At 48.4% G+C, this 24474-nt stretch overlaps 8 protein-coding genes across 8 annotated transcripts; 4 read left to right on the top strand and 4 right to left on the bottom strand.

The window, feature by feature from the left end:
• Positions 1 to 592: 592 nt before the first annotated feature.
• On the top strand, positions 593 to 4015 carry I302_102108 (uncharacterized protein; the record flags this gene model as incomplete). The annotated part of the gene is made up of 14 exons (XM_019187488.2): positions 593 to 716; positions 789 to 854; positions 912 to 992; positions 1058 to 1166; positions 1228 to 1298; positions 1369 to 1715; positions 1770 to 1880; positions 1939 to 2006; positions 2065 to 2195; positions 2255 to 2446; positions 2503 to 2730; positions 2787 to 3212; positions 3275 to 3765; positions 3827 to 4015. 14 exons carry the CDS (start codon positions 593 to 595, stop codon positions 4013 to 4015), a joined length of 2634 nt encoding a protein of 877 aa, XP_019050366.2.
• Positions 4016 to 4987: 972 nt separating this feature from the next.
• I302_102107 (uncharacterized protein) lies at positions 4988 to 6495 on the top strand (the record flags this gene model as incomplete). Its single annotated transcript, XM_019187487.1, has 3 exons — positions 4988 to 5871; positions 5966 to 6136; positions 6204 to 6495. 3 exons carry the CDS (start codon positions 4988 to 4990, stop codon positions 6493 to 6495), a joined length of 1347 nt encoding a protein of 448 aa, XP_019050365.1.
• A 168-nt stretch (positions 6496 to 6663) lies between these two features.
• On the bottom strand, positions 6664 to 7446 carry I302_102106 (uncharacterized protein; the record flags this gene model as incomplete). Its single annotated transcript, XM_019187486.1, has 1 exon — positions 6664 to 7446. The coding sequence occupies one exon, from the start codon at positions 7444 to 7446 to the stop codon at positions 6664 to 6666; it is 783 nt and encodes a 260-aa protein (XP_019050364.1).
• A 660-nt stretch (positions 7447 to 8106) lies between these two features.
• On the top strand, positions 8107 to 9351 carry I302_102105 (uncharacterized protein; the record flags this gene model as incomplete). The annotated part of the gene is made up of 2 exons (XM_019187485.1): positions 8107 to 8239; positions 8306 to 9351. The coding sequence occupies 2 exons, from the start codon at positions 8107 to 8109 to the stop codon at positions 9349 to 9351; spliced, it is 1179 nt and encodes a 392-aa protein (XP_019050363.1).
• A 518-nt stretch (positions 9352 to 9869) lies between these two features.
• I302_102104 (uncharacterized protein) lies at positions 9870 to 12210 on the bottom strand (the record flags this gene model as incomplete). Its single annotated transcript, XM_019187484.1, has 2 exons — positions 9870 to 11573; positions 11626 to 12210. 2 exons carry the CDS (start codon positions 12208 to 12210, stop codon positions 9870 to 9872), a joined length of 2289 nt encoding a protein of 762 aa, XP_019050362.1.
• Positions 12211 to 15012: 2802 nt separating this feature from the next.
• I302_102103 (uncharacterized protein) lies at positions 15013 to 16258 on the bottom strand (the record flags this gene model as incomplete). Its single annotated transcript, XM_019187483.1, has 5 exons — positions 15013 to 15774; positions 15843 to 15879; positions 15951 to 16015; positions 16086 to 16096; positions 16168 to 16258. 5 exons carry the CDS (start codon positions 16256 to 16258, stop codon positions 15013 to 15015), a joined length of 966 nt encoding a protein of 321 aa, XP_019050361.1.
• A 1555-nt stretch (positions 16259 to 17813) lies between these two features.
• On the top strand, positions 17814 to 20714 carry I302_102102 (uncharacterized protein; the record flags this gene model as incomplete). Its single annotated transcript, XM_019187482.1, has 9 exons — positions 17814 to 18281; positions 18346 to 18372; positions 18434 to 18703; positions 18773 to 18843; positions 18912 to 19051; positions 19112 to 19178; positions 19243 to 19315; positions 19395 to 19577; positions 19647 to 20714. 9 exons carry the CDS (start codon positions 17814 to 17816, stop codon positions 20712 to 20714), a joined length of 2367 nt encoding a protein of 788 aa, XP_019050360.1.
• A 348-nt stretch (positions 20715 to 21062) lies between these two features.
• I302_102101 (uncharacterized protein) lies at positions 21063 to 24444 on the bottom strand (the record flags this gene model as incomplete). Its single annotated transcript, XM_019187481.1, has 11 exons — positions 21063 to 21146; positions 21222 to 21380; positions 21438 to 22136; positions 22186 to 22531; positions 22586 to 22816; positions 22874 to 22968; positions 23025 to 23079; positions 23135 to 23265; positions 23316 to 23464; positions 23516 to 23822; positions 23926 to 24444. 11 exons carry the CDS (start codon positions 24442 to 24444, stop codon positions 21063 to 21065), a joined length of 2775 nt encoding a protein of 924 aa, XP_019050359.1.
• Between the last annotated feature and the right edge of the window lie 30 nt (positions 24445 to 24474).

Below are 24474 nucleotides of genomic sequence, written 5' to 3'. Positions count from 1 at the left end.
GAGCGGCTGAACCGATACTCTTCGCAGCGCAATTCGGTTAGACATGAAATATGTGTCTCCTGTATCACCTTGCTATCATACGGCTTGTGTGAGTCGCACCACGGCGAGCTGTAAATCTGATATCTCGTCAGCCAGATCTTGCGGTACAGACACCCACCATATGGTATGGTAAGAACATCCGGATTCTGATTCCTACTGACTATACATGCATTCTTTACCTCTCTCTGCTGCTTGATTCTCTGTTCTGTCCATCTGGACCCCATTTGCATCTTGCCTTTTCTGATACCTGATATCCCACGCACAGTCCTGTCATTTCAGCTAGCATACTGTATAAATGTACATAGCTCTACACATATACGCGCCACTATCATCTCTGTCTTTTCCTACGTTAAAATAACGCCGCTAACACCGCTCAGCTGTCAGACGCGTCGTTAATGTTCGAATTGACTTTGAGCATCCCATGTCCATTTCCATGTCCCTTCTGCACGCGTCAACGTCAACCGGAATCAGAATCATTCACTCAATAAATAGATTCATATTCATATCACAATCCAGCTATAATTCCTACAACCATATCATAGATAGACAAAAGATGACCACAGAGTCAACACGCTCTGTAGAGCCAATGACCCCCAATACAACCCTCGAAAACACCGGGTACACCATGAGTCCAAGTCCGGTAAGGGAGGGTTTGAAGAGGAAGGCTGCTGAGGGCGGTGAGTGGTAGCATCGTCTCTACAGATACCCATGTCCATCCTATTGCTTATACTGGACCATGTCTCGTGTAGTAGTCAATGCAGAAGACAAGGAGAACGATGGTGCCGGTAATGTAGACAAGAAAGCAAAGGTTGATAGTGAGTTGACCTTTGATGGCATGAGGGAGATCAACCAGCTGATGATAGGATGGACAGCAACCGCATCATTGGTAGAATTGAAAGGTCGGAAATTGATATTCAAGCAGGAGGTATCATCGCGCAAATTGCCCAGAAGACGTGAGTCACGTATCTGAATGCTCAGTCTCATGTATGATGTATAACAGTCGCTGACGTACCCGCAGAACTGCTCAATTTTGAAGGGTGGCTTTTGGACGAGGTTGAAGCTGGTAGACCTATCACGGAGTTGCCAGAGGAGTTCTGGGGTTTGATAGTAATGGCTGGTCATGAACTGTGAGCTGTTCAGCTTATCCGGACCTCAGAAGGTAGATAGCTGATAGGATAGATGGCACAGCACCTCAAGTAACGAGTCGCTGTTTATCAAACATCTCAAATCTGCTTTAAACGCCGTCAAAGACGGACAAGGTAAGTTTTTGCTGGCTTTCGCCATCGTATCCTCAAAAACCATGTTGACGTTGCATCTTCTTGTGTCTAGATCCACTACCCAACGAAACACTCTCCCCTCTTATCCCTAAGCTATTCACCCTTCATCAATATGGTTTCCTCCCTTCCGACTTTTCTCCTTCGTCGTCAACTACCAAAGTCCCAGCTGCGCTTCAGATACGATGCTGGGAAGCGAATGACCTGCAGAAGTATTTCCCCGCGGATCAGCTGGAGGAGATTATGCGAAGGAGGAAAGAGAGAGAAGCGGCTCGGCAAGAGTGTTTGAGGATATTGCATGGGTTGGACGATATTGAGAAGCTGGAGTTGATCAAGGGAGATAAAGCAGATAAGAGTAGTGTCAAGGAAGTGAAGGACAAAGCCAAGACAGAGGAAGTAGCGGTGAGTATAGTACCGTCTAGTGCCATTCTATATTTGTAGCTGACGTTGTCGTAGGCCTCACCGCGTATAGGGCGAAGGCAGGAGAGAGAGGGGACTGCGAATACTGTTGAGTCAAGGGGAAGGAGTACATCGCCCACGAAGAAGAGCAAAATGACCCCTGAAGAGGTGAGCTACGTAGCCCTCTACTTTTAGTGGAAGCTGTGAGCTGACAAGTCGGTTCCAGGAGGAGGCTGCCAGACTGAAGAAGGAGGAACGAGAAGCGAAGAAAGCTGAACTTGCTGAGAAGAAGGCGTGAGTCCACGTTTTACGCTTAGCTGCCACCGATTGCTGACAGCAACTTGCGTCGCAGTGCCAAGGAGAAGGAGAAAGAACGACGAGAAGCCGTTGTAGCGAAACAGGCCAAAGCGATGTTAGGTTTCTTCAAAAGTAAAGCACCTACCACACCACCAGTCAGTCGAGCCAGTGAGGCGGGACCTTCGAGTAAGTTCATCTCGGTCTTGTTGGGAGCGGTTGAGTCTGGACGCTGATTTCTAGCACAGAGCTGAAAGGCAATGACGGATCTCCGGTCAAAGGCAAAGGCAGCGATTACTCGAGGGTGTTCCTACCCATGACACAAAGACCCAATGTTCACGTAGCAGAAATTAACAGATGGATACCTAAGAAAACGTCCATCAACGGTGAGAGCTCTGTAAGCGTGCAAGAAACGGATGTGCAGAACTGGGATTCACGAGGTGAGCAAAAATTGATCAAACAGAGGCTGAAGCGAACTAAGTTGACTTATGCCCAGATTTTATCAACGAGCACCTGCGAAAGCATGGCAACCAGACCCGCTCATCCCGCAAACACCTGCCCAAAGGCCTCAAGAGCATGCCTCCTCACGGTTCGGTAGCAGATGTGTATGCTACTCTGGAAGATGCTGAAGACCCTCGTGCGGTATTGAGTCAGTTGAAGGATAGGCGAAGGTTCCCATGGAAAACACTTGCTTTTGATCAGCAGACTAGACCTCCTTATTGTGGTGAGTTTTCCGTTGCCTGACTTCCTCGGACGCGCATCGCTCACGATGTAACACAGGTACGTTCACCAAGCGGTCGGTAGTCGTTGGACCACGAACTCCGTTCGCACAGGATCCAATTTTCGATTACTCCTATGACTCCAGCGATGATTGGGTAGATGATGAAGGGGGAGAAGATGTGGATGATTTCGGTGATGGTGAGCCTAAGGAGGACGAGGAGGATGAAGATGAGGACGAGGATGATGGGGAATTTGACGATTGGCTTGATGATGCTGAAGATGTGGAGTTTACGCCTGTGGACGGAGATGACCCACTTGCTGGACCTGAACAAGCTAGATTGCCTATGAAAGTGGTGAAGAAGTCTAGGGACGTGCCGAAGAAGGTGGTGAAGCTCACACCCAGTTGGAAGGGACCTATTTGGGAGACAAGTATTGGTGAGGAAGGGACGGACGGGATGGAGGGATACAGGATACAGCTTTTGAATGGTGAGCTTAGCAGGCCACTGCCTCTTGGCGGGTGACGGCGATCTGACTGTGTTTTACTACAGATACACCTTACTCCATCGATCCTTTCACATTCAGTACGCCTGAACCCATTCAGCAGTTCAAATCCTCCTTCAGTACTACCGCCATCGGTATATCCCTTAACGTTCGATGTCTGTTATCTGTCGAGCCTATCGCCATTGCTCCCCCTCCACCACCTGCGCCTGAAAGACCTATGAATGTCCCAAACTCATCTTCTATCGACTCCAAACCTATCTACAATTCATCCACTCCACCGGTGAATGGCGATGCTTCCGCCACAACTCAACCCAAATCAAGATCCGCACCCAAAGTAGGATTCCCCGAAGAACATCTCCCAGAACTGTATAGACTGATAGATGGAAGCAAGAAGATCAAACCCGATCTGATCTCATTGTTACGTGAGAGGTTCGATAATGTCACCACGAAAGTTGCGATCGAAGCGAAATTGAGGGAAGTAGCTGTCAAGGAAGGTAAAGCGAAGGAAAGCCAATGGAAGGTGAAGCCTGAGGCTTGGGTGAGTTCGTCTCCCGCCTTCAGAGTTCAAGAGGAGGTTTATGCTGATCCGTACGAGGTAGATTGCGGTTGGGATTACGCCTCCTGCTCCCGCCCCCATTGCTGCTTCTGCTCCTGCTCCCTCGGTTACCCCGGCAGCGACAACTAAGACAGTCGCGGACTTCTTCTCTTCTCCTGTTCCACCTTCGGCTGAGACGAAGAAGGAGGCTCTCGGCGGTACGATCGATGAACCTATGGTCATTGACGCATAGCGCATAGAAAGCGGTAGTGGCTCCACATTATTACAGGTCGAAGGGTAATGAACCCAGAAGATATCTTGTAATCAAACGATTTTGAGTATCATCAATTTTCATGGTCTCCTGACAATCTTCTTGTTAATTTTCATTACCATTACCATCATCATCATCATCTCTTGCATATATATGTAGATAACGATCCACAGTCATGCCATGTCATGTCATGTCTTATGACTTTATGCCTAATTGCTAATTGCCACTGCCGAATTTTCACGTAATCAGTGAGACTTTGATCTGTTGATCTTGCCGGGTTACCTGATTGACAGTGGATCTATAATACGAATGCTACGACAAAGGCTGTGTAATGGTACTGCAAAGTGGCGGTTGCATCTGGACTTTGGCGGGGTGAAACTTGTTTGAGATGGTGGGATGATGACGTTTGTGTTGATGAGACATACATCCTTCGTGGGTGATTGTTTTCGGAGGAAGAGAGATGCACCCGTGCTCACATGTTCATGGCTGAGGTTCGGCAACATTACTGCTGTACATGGCACATGCAAGATGCAGGACATGGCGCACTTGGACGGACATTCTGACCTGCGGGCCAACGGTATCAGACATCCATCGAGCAGGCATGTGAAGTACTGTTCTCGTGGCGAAAGCAAACTCCAAGTCCAGAATACCCAGGTGAAACAAGCTTACGAATTATCGATTCAGATTATTTTTAAAGCAAAAGTTTAATAGGATTTAAAGTTGGATGAGTAGCCTTGCTGTCGATCATGCAAGTTCTGGAATATACCGTGCTTGTACTCTCCCAAGAATGGGAAGATTACACCGCACTGCTTTGAGGTATATCAATTGTGTATCGTTGGGATACTTTGCATATCGTCTTTTTTCCTCCTTCTTCCTTTATCTCTCCTTCGTCCTTCGTCTGATATACACCCGACAAGCAGCCAATAAACATCCACCCGCTAACGACAAGTGGCAATGTCCCCCGGACTCCTAGACTCGGAATTCACCTTCCCCACCTCCATCCCCTTCCCTCCCATTATCGACGCGCCCTCTTCCCCCAACTCTACCAGTGGGAGCATCTCAAGCAAACATCCGCACGTATGGGACCTACCCAATCCACCAGTATACGGCTCGCACGACATCATACCTGTCAGTTTACCAACACTGGACCTTAATCCCGAGACGTTGGATATGAGTTCCAATCCTGAACACAATCATAGGAGATCATCCGATCCCACGCCCATGCCACCCTCTCAATATGGATTATTACCCCCCATCGAGCTCGTTCCGCGTGTTACTCGTGTTCCTACAACGCGGATTAAACCTAATGGTCCACGCGCTCAGACCCCTTCCAGGCCACAACGACACAGACCGTCGTTCTACATACTTGATACTGAGGAAGACCAGCTCATAGGGTCGCAACGATCTTCTACATTGTACCATTCCGACTCGTCCAGGAAAAGGAGTATCGAGGGGTACGCCATCTCCCCTTCAAGCCATGGACACGGACAGCCAATGCAATTTAGAGTGGTTAATCCCGATCGATCTTCCTCCCCTAGTGTATCTTCTACGAACGATGAAGCTGGTCCTGGGGATGATGGTGGGAGCTTTGACGATACGGAAAGGAGCGGAAGTATTCATCTGGATGGCGGACCGTCGGGGTTGGATCAAGAGGGTTTGGAATTAGCAGCTAGGTTGCAAGAGTATAATATGATTACGGGCTATGATAACGGGATCAACCATGAGCACAATCCTGTCGAGGATCCCCACCTCAAGCCGCAAGAAAGAGATACAGGTGCGATAGCTAGGGTCTCGAGTCTTTCACCTACGGGTCGACGTTGGAGTTCGAGGAATGGGACGTGAGTATCTGTGTTCGATCGCCTTATGTCACTGGCGTCACAATGTGGACAACGGGAATGTGCGAAGCAATGCTGAGATCAGGCTGTCCAACAGGAATGATCAATGTGAGGAGGAAAACAGTCCCACCCAGGATCGATCTATCTTACCCCAACAGAGCCGAAGAAGTTGGTTGAGATGGAGAAAGTCTGAATCGACAGGTAGGAGAGCAGGCAGTGAAGATTGGGCGACGTCCTATGAGACGCAAAACGATAGATTGAGACAGGGGTGAGCATCAGAACTTCCATCCTTCTCACATATTTGCTGGTTTTCCCCGCTGATCCCTTGAGTACAGATCATCGAGTACCGCAAATACCCATCCCACATCTAAGGCTCAGCAGAAAAGGACCAGAACGAGAAGATTCCCAAGTATCAGCTTTCAATATGGAAGGAAGTCGAGATCGGGACAAGCCATTTCAAGGTTGCCCGCAGGCAATGAGGGGCTGTCGGCGCTTGACTCGTGGGACAGCGGATTACCGCCTGTCAAACAGGCAGACTGTGTGAGACACGCTCCAGCATCGGTATCCGTGAAAAGGAAAGGCTCGAAGGGCTGGAAAAGTAAATTTCCGTTTCTGAGTCTAGCTTGATAGGAGATGAACAGGTTATTCTGGGGTGAATGGGGAATGTATTATATTATTATGTCATTTGTACATTCGCGTCATGTATACATCTATCTATCACTGAGCTCAACGTTACTGTTTCACTCGTCCTGTATGTGGGATAGCTTGGCGTTCGGTATATATTGTTTGAACGGTCTACAATCCACCATCAACATTTTCCTCTTCGTCATGCTGTCTATGTCTCCTGCCTTCCAACTCCTGCCTGTCCGTCTCCATCATCTCAAGTTGTTCCTGTACCCGAAGTTGCTCCTCAATCAACTCCTCCTTCCCTTCACCTTCTAGTACCGTACCTAGATCAGGCGTTCCTGGCGCATCCGCATCTGTTCCACCCATATCTGATAAGACGCCTGAGGCAACAGATGTCTCTTGAGAAGCGAGCCCAGGAGTGCCAGATGTCGAAGATGTATCAACGCCATGTGTGGTAGCTTGTGATATCGCCAATATCGGATCCAAAGACATGCTGGGTCTAACCACCTTTGATTCCTTCAACTTGTCCAACACAGCCTCATTCCTCTTCCATCTCCCCTCCCCCGCCAGGGAAGCATCACCATTCCGTATTCTCCTCCAAGCGCTCAACTCGTACATCCCCACCTCACCCCAAAGTCCAGCTTCGTTCATCTCGCTATCCATATATACCAAATCGCTAGGGGAAGGCAAAGCAAGGCTCATCTGAGCAGCGGAGATGGCAGCAAGGAGCCACAGGGTCGCAATGAACAGGCAAAATAGTATACCGAATGATAGGTGTCCGCCCTGGAAGAACTGCGTGGTCCGACGTTGTACGGGCTTGGGAGGGGGTCGTGAGAAATCGTGTTGCTTCAGATTGGCTTGGCCTAATAGGAGGGGGAAACGGGGTGCTTGGAGTGCACGAGCAATTTGGGCTTGCGAGTGCGTTGGAGGTAGGGGAGAAAATGGTGCCATTTTGGGGTTGTTTTGCTTGCTTTGGGTTGGTTTGGTTTGTTTCGGAAGTGAGTTGAGTGAAAACAAGAACAAAGTTTTGTGAAAAAATGCATGGATGCTTATATCGGGATGAAGCGTGATCAAACTCGTACGAGTGGACGCACCGGAAGTTCCCAAGATGGTAGTGGGCTAGAGAACTGGCTGGACGGTCAAGCCCAAATTAAGCAGTGGACATCTGTTCAACCTGCCACTTTGGTCAAGGAAACACACCACTCTATTCGATCACTTTCTTCTTCCACCACAAACTGATCTTCTTGGGGACACGGGTCAATACACCATACTCAAATAGTCCTGAACCCTCCCAGTAACGAGTAATGCATGTGAGCATGCATAAAATGAAGACGAACACTCAAGTTCGATTTACTGTTTGAATTCCAGCAGCCAGCCAGTCTCGTGCCTGAGAGCGATTTGTCGATCGTCGATCAATCCCGGAAATGACGTATCGATCGCTCAGACTGAGATTGAGAACATTACGAGGTGATGTACTAGAAGTTATCTGTTTACATCTCCATGCGTCAACTCTTGTTCATCCAGAATTACACTCATCTGCTATCGAACTGATACTCTTAAATCTGCCTATATACTTCCCAGCATAACCGAACCACTCGTCTACAATATATAATGGCACCCAAATCGAAGAGAACGTCTGTTGGGACCAAGCGGAAATACGATGATGATGAAGTGTCAGCTGGATCAGAGGATATAATCAGTAGTTCAGGTGGGAGCGAGTTGAGGGAATATGAAAATAGTGATGGTGAGCCTCATGATGCTTGACTGATTGTGCCGATAGCATCAAGACTGATAGGAAGCATTCTTATAGATGATTCAGCCGAAGAGTTTGACGAACCCCCATCAAAAGCTAAGAAGACCAACGGCAAGTCATCCCCGGCAAAATCCAAAGCCAAATCGAAAGAGACCCCTACGAAAAAAGCGAAGACCCAAGAATCTCCTCAACCCAAATCCAAATCTAGCTCGAAGAAGTCCAAATCATCCAAATCGGATGACCCAAAACCCCGTGTCAAATCGTCCAACCCCAAAGCGCTCCTCTCCTACCTGCTCTCAGACGAAGCACTAGATTACGCCAACCCTGCCCCGGAGAGGGGATACGGCGAAGTGGACTGGTCGAAGCATACCTCTCCTTCCAACCCCAAATCCGCTCCCGATCCCTTACCCAAACCCAGCGCATCGTCCAAGCAAAAGGCCAAAGCGGGCGATACACACCCCTCAATGATTCCCGAGGGTTATATCCGCTATCCTCATTCGGCCATGACGCCCTTCCAGATCCTCACTTCCTCGTTGCTTCTTTCCAAACCCCTTTCTCACAAGCTGGGTATCCGCACTATATCTACCCTCCTCAATCCGCCATTCGAATTTGGAAAGTTCTCTGTCCTGCATGAAACGGACGAGGAGCGTGTACGTGCGGGATTGTGGAAAGCCCGAACGCAGCATAAGGAGAAGACTGCCGTACAGCTTTTAGAACTCGCCCAGGGAGTTAGGGGACTGAACGGAGAAGGGGAGGAAGACGATCTGGGAGGGATCAGGCGCGCGATAGAGGGGTTGGACGATGTTGAGAAAGCTCAGAAGAGGGTGGGAGATATGTTATCTACCCTCAAGGGGATTGGACCCGTTGGGGTCAGTATTTTCTTGAGGAGGATTCAGTCCCAGTGGAAGGAGGTTTATCCGTACGTCGATCAGAGGTGCCTTGGTGCGGCTAGGGATATAGGTTTGATCGGTGCAAAGGAGGGGGCAAGCGAGATGGACAGGTTGGTAGGAGGTGATAGTGCTAAGATGGTGAAGTTGTTGGATACGTTGATAGGGCTGGATCTAGAGAAGAAGCTGGATGATGTTGTTGAGAGGTATACGTAGGTGACTCATCAGGCATCCATATCCCCATTGACGCAGCGGCAACGTATTCATTGCAATTGTACTGTATTCCAGACTTGTTACCAAATCACATGCATTATATTCACAAATTAAGTTGTATAAACAATTTACTAGATATAGTTCACAGTCTTTCGTATATTCACAAGTCCACGATGAGTATAAGTATGCCAAGCAGAGGTAACGAAAAAGTGATGCAGAGAAGAAAGCGAGAGCATGGTATATAATAAGGCTACAGGGGGTGTATTTCCAGTAAGAACAGAGAACGGGCACTAATAACGATCAAAAAAAGTACATACACCGAGCACAAAGTATACCCAAAAGAGAAAGTAAGACCTAGAAACAATGCTGAGAAAATAATAATGTCCAAAGAAAAGAAGACTCGATGCTATGCTATGCGATGCGATGCAATGCAAAGAAACAGGGAACTATGCTACAGTCTTTTCGGTATGAAGAGAATAGTCGGGAGGTCGGTTTGTGGTGATTATTGTTGATATTTCGGATCACTGTCTCATCCCCGTACCAGCGTACGAGGCTACTCGATTGAATCCCACTCTACCTAAGACTCTGGTCTTGGCAGAACCAAATATCGGCGGTTGACCCATTGATACTGCTCTGGGACAAGGTGAGTTCTCATTACCAGAGGTCGAACCACCGCCCAATGGCGACGAATCATGTTCGTGGTCTTCTTCCGTTATTGTCATCCCCTGTCTTCGGGCAGTAGCAGCGGAGGCAGCGGCGAAGGCCAATGGGGGACAAGGAGGGGCAGCACGAGAAGGTAAAGTGGGTTGTTCGCCATATGTGAAAGATCTGGTTCTGCTGAATTTTCGGAAATCGTGTAAATCGGAATTACGCCTTTCAAGATGTTTGGGATCGTCCATTGGTGTATATCCACCTTTACATCTGTCGGGTTGGGTTTGATAGAATCCACAGTATCCTCCTTCTAATATGTATACTTCGGGATAGAAGATTTTGGGATAGAGGGCATTGTTGAGAAGACGATCTCTCGATCGAAGGTGTTTGGCGAAGGTTGGTGCTCGCTTGGCACTGAATTCACAGTGGAATACCAAGACGACTTGTTCGCCTTCTTCCAATTCACCACTTCTACTGGGCACAGGTAAAGCGTTACCATTTGCGTGGACTCCTTTGGATTCGGAAAGTAATAGTTGATCTAAAGCATCCATTGATTTGACGTTGATGGCACCTTCGATGTGTCCACCTTCGTATTCGTAGTCGAACCGACAATCGATGATATGGTATCGTTTGACTTTCGACGTGTATTTTCCTTTGATGAGCTCCTGGAGTGTATTTGGGGTGATTCGGACCAGACCATCTTCTTTGACCTTATGACACGGCAGAATCTTCCCGTCCATCTCGTTGTCCCCAAATCCAGGTAGTCCACCAGGTCCATAGGGACTGACCTTTTGTTTTCCCTTGGGACTAGCAGCACCTTGGCCCGAGGTAGCGATTGATGCTCGGACAGGCTTGAATCCTGGCGATCCATCCACCTTGGGTATACCTCGAGGACCATACCTTCGCATGTATTCCGCTTGAGTACCGGCCATGGAGGGTGAGGCTTCATATTCACTCTCATCTTCTTCCATTTCGTGCATCTTGTTCTGATCGCATACGGAGAAAGCTCTTCTCATGGGTGCCATGGCTGAGCGAGGGAAAGTACCTGATTGTGTGCCGCCGAGTGTGGTCTTTGGAGGTGCGTAAAGAATGGGGAAAGCGGAAGTGGCGGATGCCGTTCGAAGACCATTGTCGCCAGATGGACCCGCACTGAGAGGTCCCAGGGTCGGTCGCTTGAATGAAGGGTTTCGACGAGCACTGACTGTGCTGGACCGTCCCCCACCGAACAGCATCGCACTGGAAGAGGCGGTTTTCTCAAGGGCAGGACGAGTGATACCGAGACCGAGCGACGTCCGTTTAGCAGATGGGGAACCGGAAGAGGGTGAAGCAGGGGAACCAGTGACAAGCGATCGTCTTTTAGCAGGAGCTTGCGCGGATGGAGCGGCAGGTGATTCGCAAAAGAAAGAACCGAGACCAGGTGATCCAGAGAACGAAGCGGCACCGCTGAATGAAGGTGATTGTTGCGACGATGGCCGGCGGGATTTGACAGCGGGGGAGTCAACGTCCATAGCAAAGTCATCGCTGACGGACGTTGAAGCGACAGAACAGGGGGACAATGACATGACAGGATCGGTCTGTGTTGATGGTCAGCATATAATTGATTCGGTAAATTATGTGTAGACTTACCTCTCGCCTGAACATCTGAGCTTGCATGCCCAACCTTGGTCTACCTGTCTCCTCATTCGAGGAAGTCCACTGCATGGGCAATCCACCTCTTGGTCTGGGTGCATTCCTGCCTTCCGGTGGGAGCATCATTCCCTTGTTAGCTTTGGTCGTAGCTGGGCCGGCCGATCGTTGCATGATGTTGGCTGACAACTCCCTTCCAAAGGTCCTACCTTGTCCTAGTGGTCTGGCAGAAAGAGGCTTGATGGTGTCATCGAGGTCCATCTTGGATGATCGGGAGGGGGAAGGTATGTTCAAACGCTGGAGGGGCACAGGGTCCGGTCGACGAGGTTTGAGTGAGAAGACCGGTGAAGGCGAGAGGAAGCCTGTGGAGTCTTGTGAGAAGGAAGGGGAGACTGCACCCTTTTTGGGCATGATGGGAGTGGGTGAAAAGCATGGTGAAGTTTCGCCGAACGACAATGACGAGTTGAAAGATTGGTCGACTTCGATGGGTAAGTCGGTTTCGGTCTGCGTAGGAGATGGTATTGGGGATGGGAACCGAGATGAGGGGAACGATTCGTTCAGAGGCGATGAGGAGAAGCAATCCATGGTTGATGATGATATCAAGAGTAGATCAGGATTAGAGATGCTCGACCACGATCATGAGACGGAGTGAATGTCTATAGTGGATTGATTGCCATTATCACTGTCAGCAAGGTCGATCAACGCTGCATGAAGTGATAGCGGAGGTGCGTTATGTAAAGAATATTTGGCGATAGGAGAGAAGCAGATCACATAGTTGGATATATGGACCGAGTATGAGAGGCGCATGCCGGTTGGTAGGGCGAGGATCGATGCCGTTGGGGAGAAGGTGAAACATTACTCACATTGGGAGACAGTGTACAGACCCGCATGCAACTAGTCCCTCCATCTACGAGTGAAGCAAAGTGCGAGCCCCAGTGAAGTTGAGGTGAGACACTGGTGCGGGGGATGAGCAAGTACCTGTGGAGGGGATGTCTGAACTGTAGGAATCACCCTGGCTGGTCTGTATGCGAATGATATGTCGAGCGCAGAAGAAGGCGGGATTGAGAATTGGACTGAATGGATTGGAATTGAGCAAAAGTGAATCACGCTGTACCGTGAGTTGAGTTGGTTGAAAGGAATGTGGGGGACCAATAGTTGGTTTCAGTTTGGTTCTTTTCGTGTCTGTCTGGGTTATTGATATCGCGAGCAGCTTGGAGGGAGTGAGATGGGACGATACTGATAATGATGATCTCGATAATGATATCGACGAGGATATATGATGAAAATGAGGATGAAGGTGAGTTCGAGTGAGTGAGCGAGTGAGGCTGGTCGCGCCTGCTTTTTTCCCTTTTTACCCTACTAAACCGTACAGATCCTTAGAGTCCCTATTCTCTGCCGAAATCAGGTCTTCTATCTTTCGAAATGACGGTAGTATGGATACCAATGGTGATTTATCGGGTGAAGGGATGATGGAGTATGGGTGTCGAGCGAGCAGGTTGGATGAGACGATAGTAGGAGGATGATTATGGGTTGGTTTGGTAAAGTCAGTCAACCTGCCTTACTATCGCTCAGAATACCCTGAACAGTTGTGTCAGAGAAGAGGTGACTTACATGTGGATATGATATAATCCCAACGAGGCGTCCGACTAACCTTTCGACAGACGAGTCTATCTGGTAAGCAAGATCCAAGCTGAATGTGAATTGGATCACCTGGAATGGGAATGGTAAATCTCGTTATTGCCTGAAGGAGAGGCGTACTTGATGGAAGTTTATCGAGCGGGGGAAGTGTTCTTTCGCAACTGATGAAACGATATAGAGGTTGCGGGACAGCGGGAGTAAGCAGGATGAACCCAGTACACAAGGTTGAAGCAAGGTCAAGCAAGGCAAGGCAAGCGAACAGTAATGAGAGAGAGTGCAGAGTAATGACGCGAATAACGGAGAGTTGGCTTGTTGAGATATGATGTTGAAGTGAAGGAAAGCAAGAGTTGGGAATTGATATGATATGATATGATCCCAATGGATGTGGTATATGGATCAACCAACATTCAACATTTGTACAACGTACTACCTGCGTTCTACCCTTTGTTAGGTGAAAAAGCGCGACTGATTTTACAGAACATACTTGCATTCAGGGTCAAAAACAATGACAGTAACATAAATATCATAACAACCAACATTTATTCACAGAGTGCAAACACTCACATTCCTCCTTTCTCCCGTTAACGGAAGAATCTAACGACATACACACTCCTCGGACTAAAACACTTGACTCTAACCTAATTATTCAAAGAGGTAACAAGGCCAGCATGATCGACGGAAGATCAGTCCAACGGAGCGTTAAGCCACAACATCCACCAAACATTACTGATGAGGTGTATATCAAATCAGAAACAAGCCTTTCAGAACCCAATGAACGGTAAAGTATCGTTTCCGCGTTACTTGGCATCGCATTCGCGGTTTACTCGGAGACGACATCGAGCGGTCGACGTTCGCTTCCGAACATTCTCAACATTAGTTTTGATCCCCTCCTCAGAAGGATCTATGCAATCAAGCCGAGTCAGACCGGTTGTCAAGCAGGCCAGTATGTATAAGGTCTTCGTTACTCTGTGAGTAGTCGCTCAACTTGCTGAAGTAACGACGATCTTTATGTATGTTTAGTGAAGTGCAGTAAATACCCGAGTATACAACTTACCCTGTTTCCAACTGAGACTAGCGACTTGACAAATCCTCCGCATCCTACAAGTTTTCAGTCTAAAAAAACTCAAGAGGTACCAAGTGACGTCGGTCAAGAAGAAAGATACAGCCATCAGCCAACAAGCTACTTGCTATGGTCTAGGGGTATATGTGTGCTGTATGCATGTTGTGACGTCTGTTCCTGTTTGAGTTCAAAGATGCATGTGAACAAGCGTAACTCTCAAAAGAAACCATGATATCACCGTCAAGCCCCCTCACTATCATCGCTGCGCTCACCACCTCATATCCTTGTCCGGACAGTTATCCCGTCCAGGACGTCATAGCTCATCTCACCAGATTCATATGCTGTTCTAGAAGTCCGTGAGACACTATGTATACTAGTCACGCTATAGCAGGCACAGGATAAGGGCACAGAAGACCGGCCAGTCTGGCGCATGATCGAACAGCGTTCTCGGTCAAGTTGGTTGATAAGGTGAAACGCTGACGTGCGGGGGTCATCCCGACTATTCACAGATACGCTTGTAGTTCGGGAGAATCGCCTTTGGTCCAGCTGTACAATCTCGGGCCTGACACATCGTACGATGGAATAGTATACATACATGGATATTATGCTCCTACGTTACTGTTACATGTAACAATCTGGACTCTGCTTCCGAGTTTCTCTTCTTTCCTGTTAAAGAACAAGCGGTACCCCTATGATCGTTCTGTCGATAACGCCAGAGACTCCTTACTTTCAAACCTCTCTACGAACCTCGACCCCTCCCTAATCTGCGAGACTCTAACACTCGACTCACTCTCCTCTCCAGACCCAGTGGGGGTGTTCGACCCCTCCTTCGCCCTCCTTTTTCCAGGTACATCATCTTCTGCAGAATCGATACTTGACGTGGAGTTCTGACGTCGAGCAGAATATGGGTCAGGCGACGGACTAAGTCTAGACTCGTCGTAATTATATGGATTCTCAAATGGATTGACCACCCTGTCCTTCCCCTTCCCCTTTGCTTGCGTTATTGAGATCGACCCATTTGAAGACGTACTACCAGATCTCGAACGAGGTTTGGGCGATTTGGTCCTGAGTGGTAATGCAGCTTCGGAAGGTTCGTTCGGCAGTTCCACCCTGTCTTTCCATCCTCTTTCTTCGGGATGTTCAAATGGATTTCGTCGAGTTTCAGTGGGTACTTCCCATTCCGATGATCTCTGTCTCGAGTAGACAGGTCTAGTGAATCCGAATTTGGACGCTTTGGGTGTCTCTCCCGGATCTAAGTCCAAGTCTACCTCATCTTCAGGTTGGGCGTACGGATCATTCGAGGTGGACGGACGGGAGAACGAGAAGGATGGTATGGGATTATGAAAGCCGCTTTGCCTTTGTGATCTGGATTTTTGAGGTAGTCTCTTGCGATACCGATTCCACAGGTAGATACCGATGAATGTTGATATGATGAGGAATATTGCTATTCCCTATTAATGGTGTTTCCTGTATTTAGTATTGCGACTGTTGAGAGGTACTCGCTGATGGTTCGACTTACCGATATCAACCCTATGAATCCACCTGTCGAACCGGCACTATCATCCCGCAGTATAGGTCAGCAACGGATGACCATCGGATAGCAACACGTAGTAGCAGGCGCACTCACATTTTCGGTTCGTCCCCTAGGCCTCTCCATTTAGTCTCAGTGCTCGCAGGCGGTCCTGTTCCATACTACCATTCCGATGCCTATCCAATCAGCCATGGTGTCATGGTGTGTTAGAAAAGAGACGATATCACGCACAGATATGGACTCTGCGCTTGGACAGTACCCAGATCAGCTTTGACCTTACGATCGTCTCAGTCGAGCTGACACAGTGACTCACCAGCACGAGTGGTGGTTATCCCTGAACCACTGCCCCCTCTCCTCTCTATCCTTCCATCGGACGGACCACGGATGAACCAGGTGAATATCATCGTATCATACAGTACCTTTCTCTCTGTGTTTCTCGAGCTATATGCTCATTATACTTGTTGGTGCCGCTTTGCAGAGTGATGCCATAGATGATTGATGTTATTGCATAGCATCTTAGGATCACACCGTCTCAGACGTCATCAACTGATACTGATACTGATGGTACTCATGTTCCCTTGTGCACGTGATCGACGCGTCTCACTGAATTGTTGATCAAAAACAAGTCCACGTCACATTCCCCACCATCGCGCTTTTGATTTCGGCCGTCTCCTTTCCTCTAATCTGATAAGTTAATACATTCGATTCTGAACATTCCTGCTTTACCCGAAAGATGCTCAACCAAACTTACACGCCTCCATGAACTTAGCGAGCTAAGCTAACCCAGATCTAGGGTAGTAGTATACACGCAAGCCCACACGGGAGTATTCACACCCGGTTGTGGTCCTCGTCAACGAGCATATCGTCGACGATCTTCGTTCTCGTCGCTTTCGGCCGTGGTCAGGAACATTGTGCTCAAGTGACTCAATATCAGCTCATGCACTACTCTGCGATCCATGGACAGCGTATTCCCAGCTGCGAACAAAGACTGGGTAATGACTGACTCGTCTGACCAGCAATGTACGAGTCGCCCGGTATCCCTGAACTCAAGTGTAGATCGCTAAATATCAGATCTCAATTCTCATGGATTGATAGGGACTTGACGTGTTCCTTGGCTGATGTCCACTTCCAAAGAACGCGGGACGGAAAGAGACTTCAACATACCCCCAGCAACCGCAAGACGAATTCGAATCGCTCTTTATCTGATAAGCTAAGAAGATCGGATAGATTTCGGTCGAGCCTTTAAGTAACAAAGTATGTGAATTCCGTTTGCCTTCTGTGAGGATCTCCAGGCTTGGCATCGCTCTCCTTTCTTCCAAAAATAGATTCCTTTTCGCTGATCACACTTGAGATCTCTCATCAGTTAATTATCTTATCGGCCGATGTTCCTGGACCCTACGCTAGATCTACTCGAACAGGACAAACACAAGGTCGACTTAGCCTAATGATACAGAAACGAGATCCGGCTCAAGTCTGAAAAAGGCCAGCAGCAGCTGAAGATACGGCTCTTGTCGGCGGTGATCAGTATTCAGTGATTGTTCGGCACCGACGTTAGTCCCGATACTAACCATTCACCCAAGGAACGATGTGAATTATCGTGTTCAGCTGATGAGGTAGAAGATCCTAATCTCCTTACCCTCGACGGAAGCAAACTATCTTCTGGACAATCTCGTGGAGAAAAGGAAGCAAGGCCCAATCGAATGGATTTGATGACTTGACACAGCGGGAGAGCTGTAACGGGCAGGAAGAGGTGAACCGAAGGTTTTCGGACTGACCAACGACCAATGAAAATCTTCGAATGAGTCTTCAGATGGTAAAACTTCGTCGTCCCGATAGGAAAAACCAACAGAGAGGGATATATGAATCAGGCATTGGTCTGGGTCTCTTCAGCCAGTGACTTGCAACTCGACAGCTCACAAGATCCCATTCAAGCTGGGTAAAACACCAATCATTCCCACCATGATTCCCCTCGCCCCATCAATAACGTCACTTCTCATCATCTCTTCAGCTCTGTTGAGAACCATCAAAGCAGAAGGTATTCAAATCTCCCTGAAAAACCCCGCCCACAACTGCGTAGAGGGTATAAACGATGCTCTGACCCAAGTGACTTTTGGCGATATCGATCCCAATGCTACATACTATGGAGGTCTCTGCGGCTCAGTATATCATACGACCAGTCTGGCGATGTCGACGATGAAATGGTGCAAGACCCAGAAAGAGCAAGATGCGGGGTGGAAGCAGATGAGTGGGTATTGCGAGGAATATGGTGATACAATTTTGCCTTCGTGGCAGGAATTGTTAGCGGAAGTGGACCAGACGAAGGTAATGGAAGATATCAACACGATTGATCCGGCGATTATGGGTACGGTGTTTGATAATACGATTGTGCTGAGTGAGGAAGCCTGGAGAGCGGGTCAGAGAACCGACGTGAGTTTTGCTTGTCCCCATCAAGGTGTAAGGCCTGTTTTACCTGATCAACGTATGTATCTAGGATGCCTGGACGACCGAGGAGAACTACGTGAGTGTACGACTTCCGTGGAATTGCGGAGGAGAGTCGCTGATCCAGTATCTACATATAGCACCACGGCTTTGGCTGGGGATTATATATCCTCGTTGGGCTAGCCATCCTGGTCGGCACGATGAATCGGATCTTCGCAATATTCGTACAATCATATGGTCCCTCGTCACCTCAAGAGACGTCAGCGGTTGCCCATTCAAGCAGCTTGAGAGGAAGATGGTACACACTATATAGGAAACATATTGAGCTTCCGGCTTTGTTCGGGTACAAACATTCTCAAGCTTCTGCTTGGGGGTTCTTGAGCTTGCCTACCAGGTTACAAGGGCTATTTGTGAGTGATACATCTCGCGTTGGCCTCGTAGCTGACGAATGATCTTGATGACGATGGATCTTATCTTAGATATTCGCTTATGTGGCTTTGAACATTGTTTTCACGGTGGTGGGATATGATATATTCTATGAGAATGTCTAGTGAGTGTGATCTGTCTTATCGCATAATTTAGTGGCTGGTCGTTGATTTATCGCGAATTGCTTGGTAGCTGGTACGGCCAACGAGATACCCAAATCATAAGGTACCTAAGCGATCGAACGGGTATCATGTGTTTCTACAACCTACCTCTCCTTTGGTGTTTGGCAGGGAGGAACGACGTCATTCTTTGGATGACTGGGTGGTCTTACAGTAAGCTATCACTCGACCCCAAATAAGGATAATGCGAACTGACAAGTCTTGTCATTTAAGGTACACTCAACCTCTTTCATCGATGGGTAGCCAGAATCGCCGTCCTTCAAGCTATCGTGCATTCTGCGTGAGTCATCCTCTCCTCTCGACATATCATCGTCTAGTGGTACTGACTCGTCGGCGCGTCGCAGTGGGTACACATGGCTTGAAAGAGGGTACATAGCTGAAGAGATGAAAGAACGATACTGGTGGACAGGCGTTATCGTAAGCCGTGTTTTTACAATAACGAGACTGACTTGGACAGAACCACAACGCTGAGATCTAAATATGGTATCGTCGATAGGCAACGATAGTCATGTCTTTGCTCATCCCATTCTCTGTCCGACCCTTCCGTGAGAAGTTCTACGAGCTCTTCCTGATGATTCACATTGGCCTGGCGTTGGTGACGCTCGTGACATGCTGGTACCACGTCGAAATATGGGATGGGGCGTATGATCCCTGGATATGGGCCAGTGTGGCTGTCTGGGTAAGTTGCGCATCATGCTAGAACGCCACTCATCATGGGCTTACCGTACATCATGACTGCATTTCATAGGCCATGGACAGGTTCATCCGTGTGATCCGAGTGATAGTTCTAACGTACAAAGCCCTCGGCAAATCCGGGCACAACACCATCGCCACCATCCCTTGGTCCCCTTCTCCCTCCTCCACTAAGGAGAACGGGTTAATCAGATTATCCATTACCACCTCTACTCGCATCGTCCCTCAACCAGGTCAATATTACTTCATCTACACGCCCTACTCGCTCAAACCATGGGAAAATCATCCATTCACTCTAGCCTCTTGGGGAGTCAATCAAAATGATACCACTTTGAATTTTCTGGTGGCCCCGCTGAAGGGAGCTACGAGGAGGTGGCAGGGCAAGATCCTCCAAAACCAAGATAGGAAGATCGACCTGAGATTACTATTGGAGGGACCATACGGGCACACCAACTTGATTGAACGATTTGACAGAGTGTTGTTCGTTGTTGGTGGATCAGGGATCACATCGATCTTACCGTATTTATACAAGCTACGACATCTCTCCATCGAATTGCCCGAACCTACCGTCAAGAGCATCAGGGTGGTCTGGATAATCAAGAGCAGGGACTATGCGAGGGACGTACTGGATAATGAAATGAGGGAGTACCTCGAGATGGGTCATTGCGGTTCTATACCTATCAAGATTGATCTGTACCTTACAAAACAACAGACCAAGGAGGAGGGGCAGTCGGTTGCTTCGCTGGAATACATCGACCCCGCTGCTACTTCCAGCCCTCAGGTAGATCTGCCAACCCCACTGACGGAGAAACCCGACAACCTTCCTCAAGATACGAGCTCTGCACACTCCTCAAATCCCAGAACCACACCCGAACTCAAGTCATCCGCCCTGAACGACAAGGCAGGGACACTCACCATCCATCAAGGCAGACCTTCCATCCGAGAGATCATCCAAAATTCCGTGAACGACTTGATAGGAAGCGAGAGATTGGCCGTATCTGCCTGTGGTCCTGCGATCCTGATGGACGATACTCGCTCGAGCGTATGTGAGATGTACGGGAATGGGGAAGGTCAAGTCGGAGGTAATAGGATTGAGTACTTTGAGGAATCTTTCTGTTGGTAATCTACTGTTATATTTGCAGTTCAGGTACCAAACAGGCCTGGTGTCAGTAGGGTCCTGATCATGTTGGAAACAACCTAAGATGTAGTATGTATTTTGCCAGGGTAGTATGGGATACAGTAGACATCCATCAGTTCAGGAATCGAGCATACAAAGGTCAATGGATCTGTGCGAAGCGTCAACTTATTGTATCGAAAAATTAAAAACATATTCATAAGCTCATTATAAAGACGTGACATCGTACTACATTCATAATTATCGTACTACATTCATAATTATCGTTATCATCATTATCCTCAATCACTTCAACACGATATAACAGGTCCCTCCGTGTCCCGAGAGAAATTCAGGTTAATCCACATTATGATTCGTTTCCGTCGTATACTCGTGACCTAGAAATCCAACCACCACAATACTTCCGTCCGTACAGCCATACTAACACGACCACAAGATCAGCCATGTCATCTTGTGAGACAGACAGTCGAAATGTTTTTGGATAAGACTACTCACAACAAACTTCTCCCTGTCCAGTACCAAGCTCATAGGATTCTTACCAGGTGTCTGTAGATCCAGCATCTCCGACTTGTCCCGCCAAGCTCCAGAGACAGGTATCATATCTGTTCCCTCTCCCTGATCGGAGTCACTCTGACGAGGTACACCAACATACAGCTACATACCTCATTAGCTATATCCTTTAGGGGATACAAGGGAAAATGAGTAGCTTACATGCCTATCAGCCCCAGACCTAGCTGCGAACCTAGTCGAAGTGACCACTCTAGTCCGTCTGGCATCTATCGCGCCCTTCTCCACATCAGGCGCATGGACGAGCTCCAATATCTTGGGAGGCTTGGTAAGCAGGGGAATGATCCGCTTCTTCCCCTCAACCTTGGTGGGCTTCGACCTATTTTCTTCAGGTACAGGTGTACTCGCTGTCAAGGAAATTCTGCGAGACGAAAGCACCGACTTGCGAGGGGACGAAGATTGGGTGACTGGACTTGAGGATCTACCAACTTCGGCGATTCCTTTACTTCGCAATGGCGACGGAGTGGCTGTACCGGATAAAGAGCGAGTCATAGGGTTTGCAGGGGAAGATATGTTCGTCAATTTCGTAGCTGGCGATATAGTCCTTGAAACAGGGGAAGAGAGACTTGGAGACATTGCCTTTGAAGCCAAGCTTGGTGCGGATCTTTTGGTTGCCAAAGTGGGAGTAGATCCGGAAGTTGTCCGTTGTCGTAGATGTGTGGGTGGTTTGGTAGGTGTAGTTGTGATTGGCAGTGCCCTAGAAGACGAAGAGACGGTCCTGATTCTTCCTTTAGCTGGAGAAGGTGTCGCAGGAGTGGAAGCGCCGGTGATAGGACCGGTAGGAGGGACTGTCTCTTCAATTTCATCCCATGATAGACGTATGATCATCTCCCTCGTTGCGCACTGCAAACTGGTCAGTTTACATATCAGTATTGGCAGAAAGACAACTCACCGTCATCCATTTCCCTTGACCCTCAAACCAATTTATCATACCCACTCCTCCTTGTCCACCGCCGACATCCTTCAATTTCAACTTCCATTCTTTCTCCTTTACTCCTGCCCCAAGGTTTTTACCCAGATCAGAAATCTTGAATTGAGCCAACATCTCTCTTTTCCTGATACTGAAAGTCCTAATCACTCCATCCACGGTCACAGAGACGATATAATCATTGATGAGCTGTATACCAACGCATATATTGGTTTGTTGACCGAATCGAACAATCTTTTCCCCTGTTCTCCATGACCAAATGACCAGGGCTTTGTCGGCGCCTGCCGATACCAGGTAGTCCTCGTTGAGTCTACAAGCGAATATATCAGCCGACCTAGTGGGATTGTCTCGGGTGTGCACTCACGCAACTGCCCTTATCCCATGCAGGTGGCCGGAGAGGGTATTCAGCAATTGCCATTCGTCAACTTTCTTCTTCCACACCTGTATTCGTCCTATATCATGATATCCCGCTACAAAGACTTCCTCGGGTGGATAAAAGTCAAGGCATGATACGGATTTCGCAGGCATGACCAGTGGCTGAGGGATAGAGGATGGCGTGAGGGTCAGAAGAGGAGGGAGATGCCACATCCGTATACTGCGATCCGATCAATTTAGTATACCCCGAGAAGGGCAAAGGTGGTGGACGACTTACGTTTCGTCGTACGAACCACTAATCAAGACGTCCCCTCTGAGCCGCAGCGAGGTGACATAGTTGGTGTGGCCTTTGAGCATGAACACCTTCTGGGCCTATCGACAGAACACGGGTTGTGAGCTAGAGCCATATGCAAAACAAGGTGACATACCAGACCAGCATTCCAATTCCTTTCCCTTTTCCAGAGACTCTTGCATAAATCCTCCCTGAAGTCTACCATATCAGCGATTGTTGGGCTTTAGAAGGGTAACGCTGACATACCATCCACCTTGCGGTACACTCTCAAGATGACTCAAGCCAGCTTCGCCATCCCAGTCTCTCCATTCAAGCTGTCGACACAGCATCTTCCATAACGAGTCGTTCCGTGTGATTAGCCTATACCCTTTAGATATCTAAGCAGAACAGAGGTCAGCTGAGGGTTGGTATGCCTGGTCGCACTTACAGTCCTGAGCTTGAGTATATCTTTGACATCTAAAAGACCCAATATCCTCACTTGCAACGCCTCCTCCGTCCTTGATAAAATATCGAACCTTGATCTCCTATATTTCTCAAGGATTGCTATCTGCGCATTGATGTCGGAAGGGTGACAAGCTACTCTCACCCTGAGCATCGACAATTCATAATGATAACAGACACGCTCACCTTCAGCAACCAGACCTAGCAGCTTTACCCTTTCGTCTCTGTCCATCCCTCTCAACGCACCAGCCCTATCATTCCTGATACAGTTCACAGCCCGTTTCTCAAATTCGACTTCATCCCTCTTGGCGTTATCGGCTAGACCACATTTAGCATGTTCCGCTTCCAACTCGCTATATCGTTTTTGCAGGTAATGAAGTTGACTATGGAGATCGTGGAGAGAAGATGAAGATGCTGACTGGGACCTGACGAGGAGATTCTTGTAGTGCGTTATTTGACGGAGGTAGTGGGTTTCCAGTGCTGCGTATGGAGACTGAGCGAGTGTCAGCATTTATGACCCTCATCTCGTCTATGCTAGCTGCGTGAATGGGAAAATCCCAGCACAAAAGCACAAGTAGACCTGTCAGTACACTCACATCACCATCCTCCACTCCATTGACAGTCTCCGTCCTCAGTTCCCAGTACTCCTCTGTAATAGGATCATCCCAATTTGTAGGCTCGCTGAATATCTCTGGAAAGCCATTTGGTCCCAAAGGCTGATCAGCTACCCAGGATGCCGAAGATAGAGAAGGTTCTTTTGGCGTAAGTGGCTTGGAGGGTGACTGGCGCAGAGGCGAAGGTATTCTAGCTGGAGATGGTATTCCTTGTTGTGGTCGAGTTGTAGCCTTTGGAGTGAGTGATCTTGGAGTAGATGGCCCTGCCATGGGAGTATCTCGTCCATTCGCAGCTATCTTCAATGTTGATCTCGGACTGGGCTGCTGCTTTACGGGAAGAGATCGTCTCGGTTGTGGTTTTGGATTTGTTATTGGTGAGGGCGAAGACACGCTCGGACCAGAGAGAGGTAATGATTTTCGAGGGGTGGCCACGGGTCGCTTGGGAGTGGTATTGCCAGTTGCTCTGGTCGTAGCTGGCGAGTTGGTGTTGTTCTGGGTCATCTTGTCACTTGTCCTCTATGATCGCACCTC

Source organism: Kwoniella bestiolae, chromosome 1 (genome assembly GCF_000512585.2).
Source record: "Kwoniella bestiolae CBS 10118 chromosome 1, complete sequence".
Taxonomy (NCBI): Eukaryota; Fungi; Basidiomycota; class Tremellomycetes; order Tremellales; family Cryptococcaceae; genus Kwoniella; species Kwoniella bestiolae.
Note: the sequence above shows the minus strand (reverse complement) of the source record. Positions and strands in the feature narration are given on the sequence as shown.